The sequence below is a fragment of the Sorex fumeus genome, unplaced genomic scaffold (assembly GCF_029834395.1).
Source record: "Sorex fumeus unplaced genomic scaffold, SorFum_2.1 ptg000010l, whole genome shotgun sequence".
Classification (NCBI taxonomy): Eukaryota; Metazoa; Chordata; class Mammalia; order Eulipotyphla; family Soricidae; genus Sorex; species Sorex fumeus.
Genome location: NW_026606067.1, coordinates 10,972,610 through 10,997,254, shown reverse-complemented (window position 1 = coordinate 10,997,254; position 24,645 = coordinate 10,972,610). Strand labels below are relative to the sequence as shown.

General features: G+C 39.5%; 1 protein-coding gene across 1 annotated transcript in view; it reads left to right on the top strand.

Moving 5' to 3' along the window:
- Nucleotides 1-18,471, top strand: part of RGS13 (regulator of G protein signaling 13) — a 36,936-nt gene extending 18,465 nt beyond the window's left edge. The window contains exons 4-5 of the mRNA XM_056110826.1: nucleotides 16,969-17,135; nucleotides 18,286-18,471. Coding sequence (XP_055966801.1) covers nucleotides 16,969-17,135; nucleotides 18,286-18,471 — 353 coding nt within the window. The remainder of the gene's footprint in view (nucleotides 1-16,968; nucleotides 17,136-18,285) is intronic.
- The last annotated feature ends 6,174 nt before the right edge of the window (nucleotides 18,472-24,645 follow it).

Sequence of the window (24,645 nt, the reverse complement as noted above, 5' to 3'; positions counted from 1 at the left end):
AAGAGTCTAGGGAAACCTCCCATTTATAGCACATTGGGGTAAAATTCAAAATATTGATTCAAATAACACCCTGAATGGAACTCCAAAAGCAAGGAAAACATGTATCCCTTAAAAAAATGGCTTTGAGGTTGAGCAATATTCCAGTAGGTACAGTGTTTGCCTTGTACACAACTGACTGGAGTCCAGTCCCTGGAACACCATATGATCCCTCAAGCCTACTAAGAATGATCCCTGAGCTCAGAGCTGGGAATAAGCACATCCAGGTATGGATCAAAAACAAACAGAAAACCAAAAATCAGTGGCTTTTAACAAAGTTTTATGATAGTCTGTACATAGAGTTGACTGCCAATATTTTTTATACTTCTAAAAGAAAGATGGTTTTATAAAGCTAGGCCTATCCTTTCAAAAGTTGATCCACTGGACAAGCAGAAATAAGCTCTAAACATGGAAAGATAAACACTATTTAACATAAAATTACTTGGAGAATACCAAAGAGATAGTACAAGAGTTAAGGCAATTCCTTTGCATTCTGCTGGCCCTGGTCATGTCCCCAATACCACACATTTTCCAAGTTTTATACCTGAGCACAAAGTCAGGTATAGTCCTTGAAAACTGCTGGAAGTGGCAAAAAGGCATCCCTCAACCCAGTTATTTGTGAGGGTCTTATGGAAGAACAGCATTTAGAATAAATTACATTGTAACTATAGAACAACGTTTATAATGTGTCAAATATAAAAACTGAGAAGTAGAGGGTCATATGGCTTTTCCCAGAGAACTGCTAAGGATAGAAAAGGGCATTGTATAATGGCTGATATGATTTCTGAACAGAGAGGCAGTCATTGAGTTCAAATTGTACACAATTCAGGGAAATAGATTCTATGGGGGCCTGCGAGAGAATATGTATAATAGTTCCTTGGGACACTTAGAATAAGGAGATATCCAACCCAATAGAGCCTCAGCAGCTAAAAACCAGAATTCAATAGCCGCCATGTTTAAGGCTGGCTTCCACAGGATCAGACAAACCTCATCCATCCATGAGGGAATCTCCTGAAAATCCAGGTATGCTGGACTTGTGACTGAAATCTCCAGGTTCACATGGAGTCAGAAACAGAAAACTTCCCTGCTGCCTCCCTGAGCTCCCAGTAGCCTGGCAGTCACGCCCACAAACTGCCTCTGGCACCATATAAGCTCATTAACGGTCATGATCCAGAAACTCAGAAATCTCTTGGAAGAGAGTAACATGCCGAACTTGCCGCAGAGATGCCTCTGGACACTAAAGTCACTTCCAGTTAAAAAACATTAAATTAAAAAAAATAGAAAACAGAGAGATAAAACCAGTACTCCAGATCAGCACATGGTGACTGTCAATCAGAATAGCAGTGCGCCCAGTACAGACGTCATTAGTATGTTGGTGCTAAAAGGAACAAAACTGAGGAGGGAGGGCAGGAAGAGTCTCAGCAAAGATGAATTTTGGGCTGGCTTATGAATGATTCAGATTGTTGAAAAATAATCAGGTAGAACAAGGTATGTTTTAGAGATCAGAAATTGCTTCCAAAAAGAAAAAAGAAAAGAAACTGCTTCAAAAGATGCACAAAGAGATCAATGAGGAAATGTAGTACACAAGACTCCTGTGGCTTTACAGTGACAGCTGCTTTCATTTTTAAAATCTTCACAACCAATAAAACACAAAGTCAATCATTCCACAGATTTGGAGAGTCCACCAAGTTGTTTACCTCCACATTTCAAAGAAAGAATTAAATATATTCAAAAGAACTCAGAAGAAGGCTTTTAGTGAATAAAATAGTAGGGTTTTTTAGTGAATTAGGAAAGTTGAATTAGTAATATTTTGATAAAAGTATTTGAAGATTGGTGAACATTTTTAAAATAAATTTGGTTCAAATTATTTCACAAATATTCAAAATACCACTGAATTATGAGCATCACTAAGATAAGAAATGAAAATTCCAAGGAGTATTTCTAATGGCTACGCCTGGTTAAAATCTAAATTTCAGATGATGAAATCTAGTAGACTAGAAAAGAGAATGTTTGTTGAATCAATATTTAAATTTTGTTCCAAAGCATTTTTGAATGGACTGCAAACTTTGCTCCCTTTCTAAATGTTCAGCCTCAACAGCACACAGCCTGGGACATGCCAACTAAACAGTGTTAAGACCATCATTCAACATAAAGACAAGCAGACAACCCTCCACTGGCCCGTGAAAGCTCACACCCATCCCAGCATAAAGTCTGTTTTCCCCCATACACGTCGTGAGCCCAGCACGGGCTGCTCTCAGCTCTTCTCATCTGGGCGAGACTCTGCTATTCACTGTGAACTGGCAGCTTCCTGGAGGCTCTTTATACTACACTCTGCTGCCCACAGCTGTTGCCATGGTTCCCTTCTCCAGCCCTTGTATTCCTGCCCTGCTCTGCCCTTAGCTCTTTGTTTTGTCTCTAACTTCTCATCTGCCTCTTCACCTGTCAGATGGGTGGGGACTGGGGGTGGGGATAGCTATGAAATCTGATCATTTACTGACATCCTTTGTTGGCACATTCCAATGAGTACATTTGGAGTTCTTTGTTGTTTGTTTGTTTGTTTTTTTTTTTGCCTCCCCTTCAAAAAATTCCGAACTGTGTTAACAGGACAGGCAAAATCTTGGGGAAGGGTGGAGGGAAGGGCATGGGGAGGCTTGTTCTTCTGCTACCTAAATGTTAAATAGTTAAAACCTACATCCTCTTCATTTAATTTTTGTATAAACTTTTTTTAAAGTAGGAGTACTGCTATTTATTCAAGCATTGATTAAGCTGATTGAATTGGGCATGAACTCTGCATTACATTTTTTTCATTGAATCACCATGAGATATAGTTACAAAGCTATCATGTTCAAGATTCAGCTGTACAATGATAGAACACCCATCCCTCCACCAGTGCACACTCTCCACTACCAGTGTCCTCAATACATCACCCCCTCCACCCATCCCAGTCCTCACCCTGCCTCCATGGCAGGCAATTTCCCCAATACTATACTCTCTCTCTACTTTTGGGCATTTTGTTTTCCTCAAATTTTCTCACCGCCATTCAAGTCTGCCTGCCAGGGACAGATGCTAGATCATTTACTGTCCATTGCTCATTTTGAATATCATGGGTGCCGCAGTCACATGCTTCTGGAATCCTAGATTGTAAATGGTTGGGTTCCAGAGACATTTCTGTAGGGCACTAATTCATTTTGGGATTCAACTGGCATCTCTGGACCTAGGTTGTTAGTGCATTAAGATGGCGCCCAGATGTAATCTTTTATACAAGGGCTTAATAGCTCCAGGGTGAGATATAACAATCTTCTCACTTTCTTCTAAGGAAACCTTTTATGATCATGTTTAGTGAATAATTCATAACAAACAATACAAATTAAATTATTTAGAGCCCGTTATTGGGACAGGCTTGGGTGGTGGTTAGGAAAATTGGAAATAATGGTGGTGGGAAGGTGTCATAGTGGTGGGATTGGTATTGGAATACAGAATTAATATAACATCGTGAAGAACTTATAAAAATAGCACTGTAGCACTGTCCTCCAGTTGTTCATCGATTTGCTCGAGCAGGTCCAATAACATCTCCATTGTGAGACTTGTTGTTACTGTGTTTGGCATATCAAATATGTCATGGGTAGCTTGCCAGGCTTTGCCTTGTGGGCAAGATACTCTCGATAGTTTGCCAGGCTCTCCAAGGGGCAGAGGAATCAAACCTGGCTTGGCTGGGCAGTCATGTGCAAGGGAATCACCCTATCGCTGTGCTATATAAAAATAAAATTAAAAAAAATATGGCACCTGGAAGCACACTGTGGGGGTGACAGCCAGACTGATGGCCAGGTGGGGAGCTCGACACCTCTGCCACCATGCAGCATGGAGATTTAGTCCTGGAACCTGCATACCTGGGCCTTGTTTGTGGAAGCTCTTGGTGGAGGGCATTCCATCTGGACTAGGCAGGGAGACTGCACCTGCTCCATCTGGGGTGCCCCAGCTTTTTTGTTGTTGTTCTTTACATTAAACAATTTAAAAATATTAAGGCATGTAATTTACATAATCATTCCTAATTGAGTTTCAGGTGTGCAACGTCCGGCACCAATCCCATCACCAGTGTTCACTTCCCTCCACCAATGCTCCCAGGTTCCCTCCTACCCCACCAACAGTCCCCTTGACAGGATCATTTTTGAAGTTTGGAAGTTGTAGTGTGGGTCTCTTGCTTTCAGTGTCATTGGATCTGTAGTTTACATACCTAGATATGCTGCATCTCTACAACACAGATGTGCTCAAACCTACATCTTTTAAAAATCTCCCAGTTCACTGTAAAATGTAGATGCACAAAGGATTCTAAGCCTGGCCTAACAAATAACTGAACAAATCACCCTCACTATAGAGCAGGCGAATCAATGCACTGCAGGCCAAATTCCCAAAGATCAGCAGGTGAGTGGGAAAGCAATAGGAGGAAGCCAATAAATAGAGTATATTGTGACAGTGTTGTGGAACTATGATCAAAATAACTGTGCAGAAGGTGCTAATTATCAAATAACAGGAAAATCAAATCTGGGAATGGGGTTCAGAGAAATTTCTCTTTCAACTGAGACAAATAACCAGAATCTCAGATCCTGGTATAAAGTCTGCCATGCAGGATTGTATGTATAACGGCACCGTAATTGGCACATTGCTCAGCCAGGAATAGCAAAGCTCAAACACTGTGCCCAGGAGTACCTAGGAACAGGTCTGGGCAGGGAAAGAGTCCTGTATCCCAGCGGCTCTTCAGTCCCTGCCAAGAAGTCTGGCCTTTACCATGAGGGTAATGAGCAAAGGGTGAGAGAATTCAAAGGACTGTGGCCAGTTTTTGCTTTTGAGAATTTTCTCTAGTAAAACTCCTTGAAAAGATTGAAGGTGGAATCTGATAAACTAACACTTTTCCAGATTAGATGGCTCAAAAACTATTTTGCTCAAATTACAAACAACAATATGTACAAGAGCAGATGATGCAATTAATAGCACAGAGAGCATCTTCATATAAAGAAATCTGGAAATTCTAGAACATACTAACAACAAGAAGGAAAAAGTTTTGAAATTTACAGGAAGAAAAGAAATGGTCAGTAAAATGAAAAAAATGTTTTAGCATGAATAGTTTTGAAGTACAGAGGAACGAATTACAAGTATAGGTTCTGAATATGAACTGGAAAAGTTAGAGTGAATATTGCTCAGTAGTATTGGGAATGAATAATAAGGAAATCATTTGTGAAGCAACCTCTAAAAGTCTTACATAATCTACCTCAGAATTCTAAGCAGATTTCTTAAATAAAGTTAATTCTAAGAAAATAACTGAAAATATGAAGGTTTTTTTTTTTTAGTTTTGAGGACATACACAAAAGTACTCAGGGCATACTCCTAATTCTATGCTCAGGTATTACTGCTGGTGGCCTCCATCATATGGGATACCAGGGATCAAACCTGGATTGGCCACATGGAAGCCAAGCACCTACCCATTTTACTATCTTTCCAACCCTGGTATGAAGGCTTATAAACAAAAATTTTAATTGTAGAATAATTTATAACAAAAAGGAGAAAGGATCTGAATATTTGTTAATAACATGGTATCTGAAAACACTTCAGATTAGCCCTGTGATAGAATTATGTGACCCTTAAAATATTATAAACTAAGGTTTACTGCCTACAATTAGGTATAAAAATGAGATGCAAAATTAACCCTCCATGACATAGTAGCTAATGGTATCTTCAAAAATGTCACACCGCTGGCCAAGGAAGTAAAAACAGAGATAGACAACAGGGACTATCTTAAACTAAGAGGCTTCTGCACCTCAAAAGAAACACTGACCAAAATACAAAGACAGGCTACAGAATGGGAAGGGATATTCGGCAAATACATATCCGATAAAGGGTTGATATCAAGGATATACAAAGTACTGGTTGAACTCCACAAAAAGAAAACATCCAACCCCATCAAAAAGGGGAGATGAAATGAATAGACACTTTCACAAAGAAGAAATCCGAATGGCTAAAAGGCACATGAGAAAATGCTCCTCATCATTAATCATCAGGGAGATGCAGATCAAAACCACAATGAGATATCATTTCACACCACGGAGAGTGGCCCATATCCACAAGAACAAAAGCAACCAGTGTTGGCGCGAATGTGGCGAGAAAGGAACACTCCTTCACTGCTGGTGGGAATGCCGACTGGTTCAGCCCTTTTGGAAAACAGTATGGGTGATTCTCAAAAAATTAGAAATTGAGCTCCCATTTGACCCAGCAATACCACTCCTGGGAATATATCCCAGAGAGGCAAAAATGTATAATCTAAGTGACATCTGCAATTGTTTGTTCATTGCAGCACTCTTTACAATAGCCAGAATTTGGAAAAAACCTGAGTGCCTGAGAACAGATGACTGGTTAAAGAAACTTTGGTACATTTACACAATGGAGTCCTAGGTAGCTGTTAGAGAAGATGAAGTCATGAAATTTACAGACAAGTGGTACTACATGGAAAATATCATGTTAAGCTAAATGACTCAGAAAGAAAGAGATAGGCATAGAAATATTGCATTCATCTGGGGAACATAAAGTGACAAAATAGGAGACTAACACCTAAGAATGGCCGATATTAGTACCAGGAATTTTACTCCATGGCTTGGAGGCCAACCACACATGCTAGGGGGAAAGGGATCTCAGATAGAGAAGGGAATACCAAATAAAGGGTGTTGGGAGGATCCTCCCAGGATTGGAGAAGCATGCAGACAGTAGACTATAGACCAAACATGATTGTCACCCATTGCCTCTTTTGCAAACCACAACACCCAATAAGATAGAGAGAACAAAATGAAATGCCCTGACACAGAGGCAGGGTGGGATGGAGGGGATGCGAGGTGGGAGGGATACTGGGATCCGTGGTGGTGGGAAATGGGCACTGGTGGAGGGATGGGTATTTGATCATTGTATAATTGAAACCCAATCACAAAAATCTGTAAGTCTACAACTGTACCTCATGATGTCTCACTAATAAAATTTTTTTAAAAATGAGATGCAAAATTACATTCACAATGTACCTTCAGTAAGGAAATAGAATATCTGTGCAGATAAATAAATATATGGAGGTGAATATAAACAACTGAAAGAACAAAAATATATATCAAGTTGTTAGCCAGGGTTATTTTGCTTTACTTAAAATTTTCTGCAGTTATAAACCCATGGTGTTTTAAATACTCTTAAACTAACACAACCAAGTTAGAAGAAAAGAAAACCAGAAATGATGAATAGTCGAGTAGCAAAACTAGAAAATTTTAACAGAATACAAGACTTACTCCGAAACTTCACACAGAAGCCAGTCAAATTATGTTATCCATTACCCCAGTGATGCAGAAATATATTTAAAGTTGCTCTAGACACTTTGCTGATGAAAGTCTATGACAGAGTTCACCCTGAGGATTGAGGCTACGGAGTGAGACAGGTCTCCTTGTGGAAAGAAGTGCCAGTGTTCTGACTCAGTGAGAGGAATCACGCTTCTCTCTGCACCAAGATGCCAGCATGTGTCATCCTGTTTGTCACAGAAATACCTATTTCGGTGACTCATTTAAATAAAAAGACACATCAGAGAGGCCCAAAGGCTCTACACTTACTCTTCAAGGAAAAGGCATCCACAAGAGAAGACACAAACCTAAGCTCCTCATCTTATGCACTCTATGAGTAATTCTGCGGTTTATCCTGACTAATTCTGCTCAAGCAGATTCATGGGCTCTTGAGGACAAGGCTTGGGAACGAGAAGCATTAAAAACTTCTTTATTACTTACATTTGTTACAGGGCTTGGCTTAGAATAGCCTTTTATACCTTTTAATTCCCTTGGTTGACTACATGAATCCAGAGAAACTGTAAAGTAAACCATTCAGTTCTGACTTAACAAACTGCTTAGATTCTTGGAGCACTTCTGAGAGAAATGTGTTTTCAGCTGTAAAAGGTAAAGGTAAAGGCCATCCCGTTGATCGTCGATTTGCTCGAGCGGGCCCAGTAACGTCTCCATTGGAGACTTTGTTGTTACTGTGTTTGGCATATCGAATACTCTTGGTAGCTTGCCGGGCTCTCCGAGAGGGGCGGAGGAATTGAACTCGGGTCGGCCATGTTGGCCGCTTGTAAGGCGAACGCCCTACCCGCTGTGCTATCGCTCCTCTAGACTAAATTAGCCTGATATTGACAGGATTCTGTAAAGTATAGAAACCACAAGTATCCACTCATCTCCATCCCAGAAGCCTCTCAGGTGTTCAGGGCATGTTTGAATAGGCCAGATCAGCATCCAGGAGATGTGATTAGTAAGAAACAACATTGGAGTCCCAATAGTGAACAAGAAAGATTCATTTCTTGTTCGTGCTGTGAAAACTAGGATAGCCTTTTTCCACATCCCTCATTCTGGCCTTGAGACTGAAAGAGCAGCTCTTTCCCAAACTACATTATTCTCACAGAGACAAGACAATGAACAAAGCAGCAGAGGATCCTGAAACATTCCACCTGGGCTTGTACACAGTGTCTTATGCATAATTCATTGCCTAAATCAATCCAGTGGGCAAAAGGAGGCTACACCATAACCCTCCTGCAAGAAGAGCAGGAGATGGCTGAGAACAATACAAAAACTACCTTATCAACTTTCTAAAGTTGATGACTAGCTAATAGCAGTTTTACATATGACAGTTGAATATCTGATGGCCCTGTCCCCTTTAGCAGTGTGTGAATGAAATAGGCATTTAGTAGAAACCAGTCTGAGAAATTGACAATGGGAAGCTTCTGATCAACATGCTCCTCATGGAATATTTCAATATATTAATGGTATTGAGGTACTCAAATCCATCACAACTCTATAAAAACTGCAGTTATGTGTGGCCTAATTGGTTAAGGGCTGGTTATACCAAGAATTGTTGGGTCATCTGGCATTCCCAACTTGAGAAGTTCAGACAAGTCAGAAACAGAGATAGGTAGGTTCTAGGATGAGACCTTATAAAGATTATACTATATGGGCAAGCTAAAAAAATACACACAATCAGAATGTTGTCATATGGAATCTGATATTGGTTTCCAAATCATATCCTATTCTCCTACTATATGCATCCAATTCTAAAACTTTCGGTGACTAGGGCTCATTATTTCAGGATCTGTGAATGGTTTTACTGGTATATCATTTTTTAATCAGATTTTTTTTTAGTTTTGGGTCTTAACTTTCTATTCTTTTTTTTCCTTAAATTTTTATTAGTGAAACACCATAAGGTACAGTTGTAGACTTACAAACTTTTGTGCTTGGGTTTCGGTTATACAATGATTGAATACCCATCCCTCCACCAGTGCCCATTCTCCACAACCACCAGTCCCAGTATCCCTCCCACCCAGCATCCCCCCATCCCACCCTACCACTGTGGCAGGGTATTCCCTTTTGTTCTCTCTCTCCTTTTGAGTGCTGTGGTTTGCAAAAGAGACATTGAGTGGCAATCTTGTTTGGTCTATAGTCTTCTCTCATCACACATTTCCCATCCTGAGAAGAACCTCCCACACACTTTATTTGGTGCTCCCTTCTCTATCTGAACTGCTTTTTCCCCTAGCATGTGCGGCTGTCCTCAAAGCCATGGAGTAATCGTCCTGGTACTTATCTCGGCCACTCTTGGGTGTTAGTCTGCTATTTTGTTACTTTGTGTTCCCCAGATGAATGCAGTCTTTCTATGTCTGTCCCTTTCTATCTGACTCAATTCGCTTAGCATGATACTTTCCATGTAGTACCACTTGTATATGAATTTCATGACTTCATCTTTTCTAACAGCTGCATAGTACTCCATTGTGTAGATGTACCAAAGTTTCTTTAACCAGTCATCTGTTCTCAGGCACTCAGGTTTTTTCCAGATTCTAGCTATTGTAAAGAGTCCTGCTATGAACAAACAAGTGCAGATGTCAATTCGATTATGCTTTTTGGCCTCTCTGGGATATATTCCCAGGAGTGGTATTGCTGGGTCAAATGGGAGCTCAATTTCTAATTTTTTGAGAGTTGTCCATACTGTTTTCCAAAAGGGTTGAACCAGTTGGCATTCCCACCAGCAGTGAAGGAGAGTCCCTTTTACGCCACATTTGCACCAACACAGGTTGCTTTTGTTCTTTTGAATGTGGGTCAATCTCTGTGGTGTGAAATGATATCTCATTGTTGTTTTGCATCTGCATCTCCTTGATGAATAATGATGTAGAGCATTTTCTCATGTGCTTTTTAGCCATTCGGATTTCTTCTTTGAGAAAGTCTCTGTTCATTTTGTTGCCCCACTTTTTGATGGGGTTGGATGTTTTCTTCTTGTGGCATTCAACCAGTACTTTGTATATCCTTGATATCAACCCCTTGTCGGATGTGTATTTGGAGAATATCCTTTCCCATTCTCTAGACTGCCTTTGTATTTTGGTCAGTGTTTCTATTGAGGTGCAGAAGCTTCTTAGTTTAAGATAGTCCCATGTTTCTATCTCTGTTTTCACTTGCTTGGCCAGTGGCGTGACATCTTTGAAGACACCATTAGCTTCTATGTCATGGAGGGTTTTGCCAACTTTGTCTTCAATGTACCTTATGGATTCCAGTCTGATGTTGAGGTCTTTAATCTATTTTGATCTTAATGGGAGGAATTAACCTCCCAAACCACAAACTCTACTATAAAGCAGTAATAATTAAAACAGCATGGTACTGGAACAAAGGCAGAGCTGTAGACCTATGGAACAGGGTTGAATATACTGATATCTCCCCTCAAACAAATGATCATCTAATCTTTGATAAAGGGGCAAGAAAAACGAAGTGGAGTAAGGAAAGCCTTTTTTAACAAATGGTGCTGGCAAAACTGGACGACTACATGCAAAAACTGGGCTTAGATCTCCACCCTAGCTTTTATGAGGGAGCTATTTGCTTGCAGGATTGTTTTCCATCCTTTGACTTTGAGTCTGTGTTTGCTCTGACTGTTAAGATGAGTTTGTTGTAGGCAGCAGAATGTTGAGTTCTGTTTCTGAATCCATTTTGCTACTCTGTGTCTCTTAATTGGTGAATTTGGACCATTGACATTGAGAGATATTATTGTTATGGTGTTTTGTGTCATATTTCTGTAAGGATCTGTTGTGCTTGTAGGGTTTGTCTTATCTTATAGTAGCCCCTTTAGCCCTTATTTTAGGTTTGGTTTTGAGTCTATGAAGTTCCTGAGCTGCTGTTTATCTAGAAAATAGTGTAACGTTCCTTCAAATTTGAGTGAGAGTTTAGTCGAATAGAGTATTCTTGGTGAAGCATTCAATTCTCTGAGTTTTTTTCACTATATCCCACCATTGCTTTCGGGATTGGAGGGTTTCCTCTGATAGAACTGCTGTGAATCTAAAGGGTGTTCCTTTGTATGTGATTTCCTTCTTTGACCCTGCTGCTTACAGTATTGTGTCTCTATTGGTGGCATCCATCATTCTACGTATGATAGGTCTTGGAGTGTTTTTTTTAGGGCCTCTTTTAGCTGGCACCCTTCAGGCTCCTTGAATCTGAATGGCTGCATTGTCGAATTCTGGGAATTTTTCAGCAACGATTTGTTTTACCATGGCTTTTTCATTGGGATTGTTTCCTTGAGCTTCTGGGACTACTATGATTCTAATGTTGTTCCTCTTTGAATCATCTCCTAGGACTCTGATTCGCTCTTGAGCTATTTTGAGGTCTCTTGCCTTTGTTTGTTGTTGCCTGTTGGCTTGATGCAGCTGATCTTCCAGCTCACTGATTCTATCTTCAGCTGTGGTCATTCTACTTTTGAGGGCACAGACTGGGTTTTTTATTTCATCTATGGAATCTTTGATTCATGACATTTCTGTGCATACCTTTCCAATTTCTGCTCTCATTTCTTTTTGCATTTTCCAGTTGTGCGATCCATTGTTTCTTTCATGTCCTCTTTCAATTTATTGAATAATTGTCTGACTGTTTCATTGAGTTGATTGAACATCCTCATGACTTCATATCTGAATTCTTTGTCAGAGAAGTCCCTTAGGTGAATAGCACCTACTGAGGCTTCTGGACTCTTTACATTGTCCTTTCAATGTGGTGGTGATTTGCGTTGATTCTTCATGTTGGTGTGTAAGAATAGGAACTGTGATGTCATACTAGATGCTTTGGTATAGTAAACTACCTGCGGTTGCATGAGCAGCAGTGTGCCTGAAATTAAGCCTTGTCCACTTCTACCTAAGTCACGCCCCTTCTGAAGAGGCCACGCACCCATGGGAACCAGTTGTGTGTGAGGGGTGAATGCTAGGTTGGGGGGAAGACCGGAGCAGCTTTGTGGGCGGGTGAGGAGGAAGGGTCTCAGGTCTCCTTTTGCTGCAGTGTCTGAGAGGACGCCTGGGCCTTTGCCCGGCGAAAGCTAAGTCCCGCATTTGAATGCTGGCAGACAGACTGACCTGGATGGGGAGGAGACCAGCGGAGCAGTGTTAGGGGCGGGCGAGGAGAAAGGGGCTAGGGTTCCCTTTTGTTCCAGGGTCCGAGTGGATGCGTGGGCCTTTGCAGGGAAAAAGCCAAGTCCCGGATCTGAATGCTGGTGGATGGACTGACCTGGATGGGTAGGAGACCAGCGAAGAAGCGTTGGGGGCAGGCGAGGAGGAAAGGGCTCAGGTCCGCTTTTATTCCAGGGTCCGAGAGGACGCCTGGGCCTTTACAGGGAGAAAGCCAAGTTCCGGATTCGAGTGCTGGCAGGCGGACTGATCTGGTTGGGGATGAGACAGGCATAGCAGCGTTGGGGGCAGGCCTTAACTTTCTACTCTGAATATATTACTAAGTGAAAACTCTTCCAAGAACCAAGCAAAGACACTACTTTAAGAAAATAAAATTAAACTCTGTTTCTCTGAATACCCATTGTAGATTATTGGTTTCCAGCTTTACTTTTTAATCCAGAATAAATTCTTTTCTTTAAGGGGGTGAGAGGACCATCCAGTGATTTTAGGCCAACCAGACAGGAGGTTCAGTGCCGGAATGTGAGGCTATTTGCTTTCGTTCTCTTTGTTTCTTTGACTTCCCTCGTCATTCAGCTATTTCTCTTAGAGGAGTAATTGCTACATACCTCTTCTCTAACCTCTTCCTTCTGAGTCTACCACAAGGTTACTATTCTCTAACCCCAGACTTCCAAGAGTAGCACACCATGGAAGCACACTTCCGTGCTTATAAATTATATAAGCCACACTAGAAAGTAGCTTAATGTGAAAATTGCTTCTACTTTAAAATATAAGTTAAAATATATTCCCCCATTGGGTCAGATTATGTAACCATAACATTTCTCATGCTACACTTTTAAATATGCAGTACTTTAGCTCATCATTTTGTTGTTGTTGTTTTGGGTTTTTTTTTTTTTTTTGCCTTTTTGGTTATACCAGGAGATGTTCAGGGAATAATCCTGGCTCTGCACTCAGGAATTACTCTTGCCAATGCTCTGGGGACCCTATGGGACCCTGGGATCAAACCCGGATTGGCAGCGTGCAAGAGTCATGCCCTCCCCACTGTACTATTGCTCTGGCACCTCCAGCTCATCATTTTTACTTGAGAATGAACTGTTCACAAATGCTCATTCCAGATGTTGCTCATCTCTACCCAATGATACTGATACTTTTTTTTGTAAAGCTGTTCACAATAATTTATTACATTCAATATTCCAATAAATGGAATTCAATATTCCAATCACTGTCATTATCCTCCCGATGTTCATCACTTTCCTCGAGTGGGCCCAGTAACGTCTCCATTGGAGACTTTGTTGTTACTGTGTTTGGCATATCGAATACATTACGGATAGCTTTTCACGATCTGCTGTGCGGGCGAGAGACTCTCGGTAGCTTGCCAGGCTCTCCGAGAGGGGCAGAGGAATTGAACTCAGGTCAGCCATGTTGGCTGTGTGCAAGGCAAACACCCTACCGCTGTGCTATGGCTCCAGTCCCAATATTCCAATACCAATTCCAATTCCAATACCACCATTACACCTTCTCACCACCATTATTTCAAATGTTCCCACCACCACCCAAGCCTTCCCCTAAATCGCATCCCAAATAATTTATTTTGTATTGCTTGTTTTGAATGATCCACTAAAAGTGATTCAAAAAAGTTTCCTTAGGGGAAAGTGTGTGAAAATTGTTGTATCTCACCCTGAAGCCATTTAACCCTTGTAAAAGAGATTACTAACATATTGTGACAAGTTGAGCATTGTGTGCTAGTGTTTTTTTTTTTTTCACGATCACGACCATCCTGTTGTTCGTCTGTTGCCTTGAGCAGGCCCCAGTAACGTCTCCTTCCTCCTAGCCCTGAGATTTTTTAAAATGTGCCATATTCAAGGCTCTTTTAGAGTTAGGAGAATGAGACCCATCATTGTTACTGGTATTTGGCATATTGGGTAAGCTATGGGGAGTTTGCCAGACTCTGCCGTGTGGGCAGGTTACATTCGGTAGCCTGCCAGTTTGTCCAAAGTAGGAATGAGATAATAAGATGTTGCTTCCGGGAGTTGGGTTTTATAGTCTCTGGGTCTTGGCCGTTGATGGGATTACACAGCGCCAGGGGGCCAGTTGGTGGGTGTGACCCCTACCTACTGGAATATGGAGGATCTGGGTGGAGGATGCTTAGCCCCGATCCAAGCAGGCTTGGAGATCTCAGCCCCGGGACCCGCATGCCTTTGTTCCTCTGCTGGTACCCTCATGCACGTGGAGAGTGGTCTCAGCATGGTGGGTTTTTTTTTAAATCCAGATAGCACAGCGGGTAGGGCGTTTGCCTTGCACGCGGCCAACATGGCCGACCCGAGTTCGATTCCTCCGCCCCTCTCGGAGAGCCCGGCAAGCTACCGAGAGTATTGGATATGCCAGACACAGTAACAATAAAGTCTCCAATGGAGACGTTACTGGGCCTGCTCGAGCAAATCGATGATCAACGGGAGGGCCTTTACCTTTACCTTTTACCTTTACCTTCTACTTTACACCCCATCAAATGTGGTGTGCTACTCTTGGTACATCAGTAAGGTAGTATATGAGATGTCACTTCAGGAATTCTAAAATTTTAAATAGGGTGATACAACTGGAGTTAAATTTTCAACTAGATGGTGACTTTGGGTCTAGAGGCATATCTGCAGCTTGTTGTTCTCTTCTGAGACTTAATTGTGAGTCTCTGGATCAATGACCATTAATGAGCTTATATAGTACCAGGGCAGTTCATGGACATCACTGCCAGGCTCCCAGAAGAACAGGGAGATGGGGGGAGGTCATCCATTTCTAACAGCGTAATAACCTGGAGATTTCAGTCACATAACCTGCATACCCGGATTTTTCAGCAGATACATTCTCATGGATGAGGTTCCAGTGATACTTTTGAACCATGTTCTGTCCAATGTTATGACTCTCCAATTCTGTGTTTTCCCTGGATGACATATATTACCTGCATACTCCCAGGGTTTTTTACCTGACTCCAATTACCCCTTCAGAAGGAATATATCCCTATTTTGAGTCTTTCTATTAAATTCACTATACCTTCATTATTTTATTCATTTTAGCATCAAGGCTGACAGAGCCAACAGGTGCCAAGGAGTCATGGAACCTGGATTTCTATTACTAGAAAACTCAAATCTAAAATCTTATGTGAAGATTCAGAAAATATGATTTTACTCACTTCTGCCATTCCATCTGATTAGCATTATTTATTGTGCCAGTGAATAATACTAACCCGTATACTCTTAGTCATATTTTTATGCTCATAGTGTGTAAGTAGCCACATTTTCAATGTTCCTACAAACACATTTGTATTACAAGCTACATTGTTGATTTAATCATTTAGCATGTTAATTTCTAAGTTATGATGAGAACTTTCTGGGTCCTCAAAAGTTTAATATCATCCCAGAGTGTACATCTTTAAATTTGAGAATACTTGATCCTCCTAAGGATGGTCCTCTTTCTTGATTACTATATTAAGAGTTTTATTATTGGGAGCATTCACCTTACTCTAGTCTTCAAATACAAGTACCTTCAATACAGATTCTCAATCAGGAAAGCTCCCCCACTTATTTGGTCTTATCTACCTACTCCAGAAAGGCAACTAAAGGCCAGAACTATAGATAACCAATCTTTGTCACTGTGTTGTCTGATGGTGCACTGCCCATATCCATTGTTCTATTCTACATTTTTGAGATAACTATCAACACTCTATTTGAATTCCATTTCGTTGCCTGGTGTTCATTTTGAAATATAAACCATGAACTTGAGATTACATTTTTCATCAAGTTTTCTAGTTCTGATTAGATATTGAGAAATATGCAGTTTGTTCAACCTGATACGTTTATTACTTCAACCTGGGTTGGAGGTTTCTTCTCAAATTTGATCTGCATATTTAGATTTTTTATCTTGGGGACAGAGAGATGACTCAAAGGGCTGGAGCATATTCTTTGCATGCAAGAATCCCAGTTTTGATGCCTAATATCACAGAGTTTCCCCAGTTTCCAGTTGCACCACTGGAAGGAACACCTGAGTACCCATGGGAGTGGTCCAAAACCAAACAAATGAAAGATTATAAACCTTGTCCTTTACCTCCAATTTTACTTGAAGTCTTTGATTCTCTTCATGATTATTTCATGACCTGAGTTTTGTGTTCTACTTTGACTAAAGTCATGTTTCTAACTCCTAGTAACCTATCTTGTCCTAGACCCATCCATACTGAGGATTGAAAATAAATGAAGGGACAACCTTAACAGTGACAAGCACTGTCAAAACATACTTTACATGTATTGATCCAGGTATTATATGAATGTGTGTAAGCATGTGTGTTAGCATGAGACAGCTGCTAATATTTAGCTGCTACATAATTTGGGGAGCTGCAATTAGGACTTCAGCTCTAAACTACTAGATTTGTTTTTTATGATTTGGGGTCCACGAAAATTAACTGATTTCTCCCCTTCCTTTAGATGGTCCCATCATTTATGCAGCATACTTAAAGATGGAGCACAGTGATGAGAATATTAAATTCTGGATGGCATGTGAAAACTATAAGAAAATTGACTCTCGGTGGAGCCGAATTTCAAGGGCAAAGAAGCTTTATAAGATTTATATCCAGCCGCAGTCCCCCAGAGAGGTAACCACATGTGACAACGACAGCAAATGGGAATCACTTCAGTCTTCCCCGAGCCAATCCCACTATCTGTGAAAAAAACCTGAGTTCCAGGCCTTTTCCATCTACCAGCTCTTAAAATGCTCTTAAATTTAACTATGTTCAACTTATTTTACAGATCTTTTTAAAATTATGAATTAACTGATTTGAATCGTGTCCCACTACATTAATATGTTAAAGTTAGGATTCAAACTATGACTGGCAAATTCTAAAGCCTCTCTTGATTAAGTGCTGGGCACAGTCTGCCCCACCATGCCAGCAAGCATTCAGGCCACTGCGACTTCCCATCACTCACGGTCACTTACTGAAAATAACCTCGAGGGAAACAGACCCGATGGGAATCCTCATGATGTACAGACAGTAAAGAAGGAAAATTCATGTTAAGCACATAGGCTAGAGGCCAGAGACACAATACCCATCACCCGGGTCAGTCCCATATCCCGAAACAGTCCTCAAAAGTCCAATCTGAAAAATTCTTGATTTGTTGAAATAACCACTCTGCCCTCTATTTCTCCACTTCTCTTTGCTTTCGTCCCATTTATATATAGTCAATTAAATCAGCATTCATGACCATTAAGGAGGCTAAAGTTTTAAATAGCACCAATTTTCCTTTTTCTTAAGAGACCTGGAGTTGATTTGAACTTCCTTCTTTGTAGAAGTTACTAAAAACCACTTTTATCCTCCTTAGCAGGCAATGGTTTCTGACATGTCCCTGATCTTGGACTGTGAGTTTGAGTGTTAATGTCTGTGTCTGTGTCTATGCATGTGTATGTGTATGTGTTAATCAGGGCCATGGAAGAGAATATTTACTTTAAAGAGGGCAAAGAATTAGGCCTGGAGAGCAAGCAGTTAGGATGCTTGTTTTGCATGTGACTGCTCTGGTTCAATCACGAACACTCTCTATGGTACCCTGAACCCCACCAAGAGTGATCTTTGAGAAAAATCATGTGTGCCTCCCCAAAGTCAAAAAACAAAGAATTTATTTCATATATCTTTCTAGATCCTGTAAAACACTACCCTATCTCACTGGGAGGGGCTCAATTAAACATTGCCATTCTGTATTTCTATCTTCAGCTACATCTACTTATAGTCTGCACATATTTTCATTTTTCAGATTAACATTGACAGCTCAACAAGAGAAAATATCACCAAGAATCTTCAAGAAGCCACTCAAATGTGTTTTGAAGAGGCTCAAAAAATAGTGTATATGCATATGGAGAGGGATTCCTACCCCAGGTTTCTAAAGTCAGAAATGTACCAGAAACTTCTGAAGACTATTCAGTCCAACAACAATTCCTGACTACCACTTAAAAGTTTAAATCCATGAAGGACTATTTAAAGTACTGCTTTGGTCTTTTAATTTAAAAGCACACAAAAACACCATCAGAAATAAGACTAGGAATGAGATTATTTTAAAAAAATCAAACAACAAATTTATGTTTAGTTCCAAAGTAAAACTGTCCTTAAAAGACCTGGACTCTAGAATTCTTAAAACATGAATAACATCAATTGTGACACACCTATTTAGCTCATTTATAAGGGAGAGGAAGGTTTTTATAACACCAATAATATAAGCTCTGGTCTATAGTTCGCAACTAAAAGATGTTTTCTTATTAATTAAATCATACTCTAATAATGCACAGATTAGTTCTTTTGAAATCATAGCTATACATATTGTGTCTTGCATGTCTATATTTTATATACAGAGTGCTGAAGTTTATATTAATTAGTAGACAAATTTTGGATTTAAAAAACAATTGTATTATATCATAATCAATATAAAAAGCTAGGTTATTGATAAGTTCTCTTTAGAAATTTCTAATTATGTTTATAATTGAAATTGTTTATCAGCTATATCTTCATATACAAAATTCCTCATGATCCTAAGCTATTAAAAACATAAATTCTTCATAACTTGTTTGTTCCATAACTGTAAGGGTAGAAATTTTGGTTTCTATAAATTTAGGATTTATTCCTCACACTGTGAATTAATCACAATCCTAATAATCAATAAACCCAAATATATACACTAATATGTATTCTCAAAGACACAATAAAATTATTTTTCTATTAAAATACTATAGCTTTACTGTCTTAATAGTTTCTTAAAATTTGTCCAAAAAATCCAGAAATAAATAATGTGTATTCCTGCTTTGTTTGTGAGTAACCTATAATTTCAATGTTTAAAAAAAATAGCTAAAATTCGGAGTGCGGTACCACCAGCAGGTCAAGCTGTACCTACTGGGTGAGTGCATCAGCAGCCTGATGGTGCCTTCAGGCTTTTTGATTCCCCAAAATTGCCATTATGCCTCTGACTGGACCCCAATAACTCAAGACCAAGTTTCCCAAGTGGCCAAAAGTTAGGTATGTGGGAACCATGCCCACAAATCACCTTTGGCTCAACTATACAAGCTCATTTATTGGTTTTGCTTCAAAGACCCGTAAATAAATATCAAAAGAGATCAAAAGCTGTAGTTAATCTCAGACTCACGCAAGGTTGAACAGACCAGGGTAAATTGGAAGAGGCAGGTTGGCCTGATGCCCAGCCAAGCCCCCCTAGCCTCTTGCTTTCACAATAAAATCACTGCCATGGCCTGGGCCAGATTCCACATCCTCAGGATGAACCTCACCAAGATAGAATCTACTGAAAATGAGGGTATGCGGGGTTTGTAACTGAAATTTCGAGACTTTCTTGGGGTCGGGATGGGTTACCTCTCTCTCATCTCCCTGCACTTCCAGAAGTCTTGGCAGTCACATCCCAACCTAAAACTGCCACTCAGTTTAAAAGCTACTCAAGCCTAACCTTCCCAATGAAAGTACTGAATGCCATGAACAAACACAATGACCTATGAGTACCTGTATTGCAAACCATAATGCACAAAACAAATAGAGAGAGAGGAGAGAGAGAAAGAGAGAGAGAGAGAGAGAGAGAGAGAGAGAGAGAGAGAGAGAGAGAAGTGACTGCCATAGAGGTAGACTGGGGGTGGATTGTCAAAGAATGGTGGGGGGGTGAAATTGGGGAACATTGGTGGTGGGAAATGTAGACTGGTGAAGAAATGGGTGTTGGATGATTGTATGACTGAAATCCAATCGTGAACAGCTTTGAAATGGTCTATATCACAGATATTCAAAAGCTTTTTTAAAAAAAGAAAGAAAAGCCATGAAAGTAACTAAAAATAAAATAGCTTAAATAATTAAGCATTTTTCAACTACTATCTGTAAGAAATTTTGCTTAGTGTTTTTTACTGTTAAATATGTTTCAGGCAGCAGAGACTATGGTAATGAGATGTTTGTCCAGCATGTGTCCAACGCTAATTAAAATCTCAAACACTTGCATGTGGTACCAGAGTATTGCCAGGGAGGTCTGAAAGAGTTTAGCCCCTAAGTATAGCTAGTTGGGATACAACCTACCCCTAACCCCCAAAAAAGAGAAAAAATTTCAGATCACATATTTGACTTAAATAGAATTAACATTTTTAAAAGTCTATAGACCTGTGCTGTATGACATGAAAATGCATATAAACTAGAATGCTTCTCTTATGGTTGTGCATTTTCAGAATACCAATAAACATGTGAAGCTTATTTTTTGGAAAGAGAATTTGTTGTCAAGATAATACTTTGATTAAAAAGTTTAGAGATGATTAATGCATACTCTAGTTTAGGAGCAGGAAACCTTTTATGTTCCAAGGATAATCTGGACATTTATAGCATGATTCACAGGCCATACAAAAAAATCAACTTAAAAATTAGTCTGCAATTTGTTCAAATGTTTAATTACTATGTTGCAGTTGCCAGACTGCTTGAAAAATCATTTACGGCCAGACTAAATGATTTCACAAGCCACAGATGAACAGTAAACTTGGACATTTCCCCACCCCTACAGTTTGTTGTATAAGTTGTTATCAAAGAGTACAATTTTAGAAGATGCACAAAACTTTCTCTTAAAAATATTAATATCATGGACAAGAGAGATAGTACAGGATTTAAGAAGTTGTCTTATATGTAGATGACCCAGGTTCAATCCCAGGTATAGCATGTTGTCCCCCAAGCACTTTTACAAGTGATACCTGAGTACAGAGTCAGGAGTAAGCCCCGAATAAAACTGGATATAACCTAAACACCCTTTCCCCCAAATACCAGTATTGGGGTCAGAAGGTAGTACAGCAGTTCTGGTGCAGAGGCACCCCTACGCACTGCTGGATACTCCCCCAACCAAAGAAAGCTGTATACACGTGAGGGATTACAAATTCATTTAAAAATGAAATTGTACCCTTTGTGACAAAATGTATGGAACTTGAAATGATAATGTGAAATAAGAAAGGAAAATAAGAAATCAAAAGACAGTCATGCCATGGTTCCACTCATATAAAATAACACATGGGCAAGAAAACACTAATTCAACTCAGTGGCTAACCATTATGGTGGTTACAAAGTGAAAATGAACAGGTGGAGAAAGGAGCAAAGGGGCTTTTTCAAGGTGGGATAGAACTTCAGTGGTAGGATCATATTACACATATTAAATGCAAAACAGTTCAGAATGAAATTCCTCTATCCAACTGAACTGCCTTCTACTTCCACTATTACATTCTTCTCTCTTCTCTTGCCTGATAATGGTTATTTTTGGAGGAATCACTCTTAAATTCCTGGCCCTTTCACAAGGAAAAAAATGATAACATTAATCACAGGACATTTGAAAATGCATCATGTATGGGATTCACTCTGTCGAAAAAGTCCTCCCTCTATTGTGAATATGAGGAAACAGGCCCACTACATCAGAGAGGCTAGTGGAGAGGCACTAATCCATTTGTCTTCTATCTCAATCCCAAGCTTTTGTCTCTTGGCATTATATGGCAACTTCTATATGCAACATGAGGTAAAGGTGCAGTGAGAACAGAGCAGAGGAAATTTATTAGCAGATAAAATTAATATTTAAATAAAACTAAAACTCCCAGATTTACCCCTTATTGCAGGATCAATCCCTTCTTAAGAGAAAAATAAATGATAAAGATTGCTAACTGTTTTTACTTAATTTATTAGTTATATTGGTTTTATCAGGGACTTACTTGGCTAATTTAGTATAACTTAAATTGTGTGCTCCCCAAGTTACTCCGAAACTGTCCAAACCATGTGTATCTGGCCATGTGTGTGTGACCTTTACAAACTGTCCAGAAATAAATTCAATATTTCTGTGAGAGAAATATATGTTTTTTTCTGTTCTGTTTGGAGTGCTGGGGCCACACACAGGGTCGCTCAGGAGACCATGTGTGGGCCTGGAGATCTAACTGGGTCAGCCACACAGAAGGCAAGTATTTTGACCCCTATACTAAAGAGAGGATTCAAAACACGTGGAAACACTTCTTCTCTAATTTATTTTGGTTTAGGATCATCATTGCTACTGTGGTTAGGGGTCTCTTAAGAAGTGGTTCAGGAAGTCCAGGGACTCCCAACACAATTTTTGGCCAATGAGGCTGTTTGTTCAAAGCAAGTGACTGAGGATGTAATGCTTCTCACATACTGCAGCTCACAGGAACTGAACCCTTGTATTCAGGGATCAAACCTGGCAGTATATGGGACCCACATGCAGTGCCAGGCTTCATTGAACTAGGTTTTCCACTACAGCTAGGCAAGTGTCTTAACCTTTGTTCTAACTCTCCAGCCCTTCTACTAGTTTTTCTTTATCCTATTTACTGGGTTTTATGATGCATGTTTCTGTTTCATGAACAGTATGTCTATAGACAAAAGGATGAAAATACCCTTTGGTATTTAGTGTTTTATAACCCTAGGGATATTTTAATCAACTAATATTTTGTTAAAACACCATAAAACTTATATTTAAAAGTGACTGTAAGAATTTATCTATTAATACATTTTAAATGACTTGCTTTACCTTTAGATTAATAATTGTTAAGTATTGTTAGCATTTCAATAATATAGGCTGTATTTTCTATTTTCAAATATAGATTTTCAAACTCTGGGAGATGCAAGACAAGTCTCCATTGTCTCTAAATAAAAATAAAATAGTCATCTCCAAAAGAAGATAGTGACACAGATTTGTATAATTTAGAGCCAAGCATTTTGGCAGAGATGAACACTTTCCTATTTATAATTCATCAGTCACACCACAGTTGCACCAACTGCAAGCACTTTTTACCAATTTTAAAATAACTACACAGAAAAGAAATACATAAAGCTTTCTTCACAATCATAATAGGGTGTGATTTGAAGAAAATCATAAGATTTTACAACCCAAAAATATCTTTCCCATATTGAAGGCCTGAAATCCCCCCTCAGAGGCCAAGAATGATGAAAATGTCAGCCACATTTAAATTCTAAATGAAGAGTGAAATACGAATGCTGACATTTTACCTGCTGCCTAGCATAAAGGAAACTTGGTGAAAGAGAATGTAGCCATATGGAGTGGCAGAGAAAAAAATGGGATGAGAGGGCATAGATTTTAGAATAATTAGGGTTTGCTAGAAACCAAGAAGGATGCGGGAAGTTGGGGGACAACGGGAATCATGTTGATTATAGAAATATTCCAATGCTATTTTTAAAAATCACCAAAAAAATAGATCATGGTTGGGGTCTCAGCTTAAAATCAGGTATTCTTTAGTTAAACTGATTCCAAGTTACTTTATTTTCTGAGGCACAATTGTGAATGAGACTTTTTTTTAAATATCTCTTTCTTCTCTTTCATTATTTGTATAAAAGAAAACCATGGGCTTTTGGGTATTGGTTTTATAATTTGCCACTCTACTATACAATAGATTGTTTCTAGAAGGTTTCTTTTTCTTTTTTTTGGATAGCATTTAGAATTTTCTAAGTATAACAATCTGCAAATAGTGGAAGTTTGACCTATAAAAAGGAAACTACAAAACACTACTTCAAGAAATAAAAGAGGAGACAAGGAAATGGAGACAGATTCCATGCTCAGGGATAGGGAGGAATGACATTGTCAAATGGCTTAATTTCAAAAGCATTATACAGATTCAATGCAATCCCTATAAGGATACCCATGACATTTTCCAAAGAAATAGATCAAAGACTCCTGAAATTCATATGGAACAACGAACCCCCATGAACAGCTAAAACAATCCTTAGGAAAAAGAAGATGAAAGACATCACCTTTCCAAACATCAAACTGTATTACAAAGTGGTAGTAGTTAAAACTGCATCAAGACAGATCCACAGGTCAATAGACTACAGTTGGATATCCTTGAAACTGAACCTCAAGTATGAGATCACTTAGTCTTTGAAGAAATATGAAGTGGAGTGAGAAAAGTTTCTTCAACAAGTGGTGCTGGCAAGGCTGGGTAGCTACATAACATAAAAGTGAACTCAGGCCTCTCTCTAAAGCCAGGCACAAAAGTCAGATCAAAGTGGATTAAAGTCCTCAAAATCATACCTGAATTCATAAGGCATATGGAGAAAAACATAGGCAGACCCTTCCATGACATTCACACTAAAGGCATCT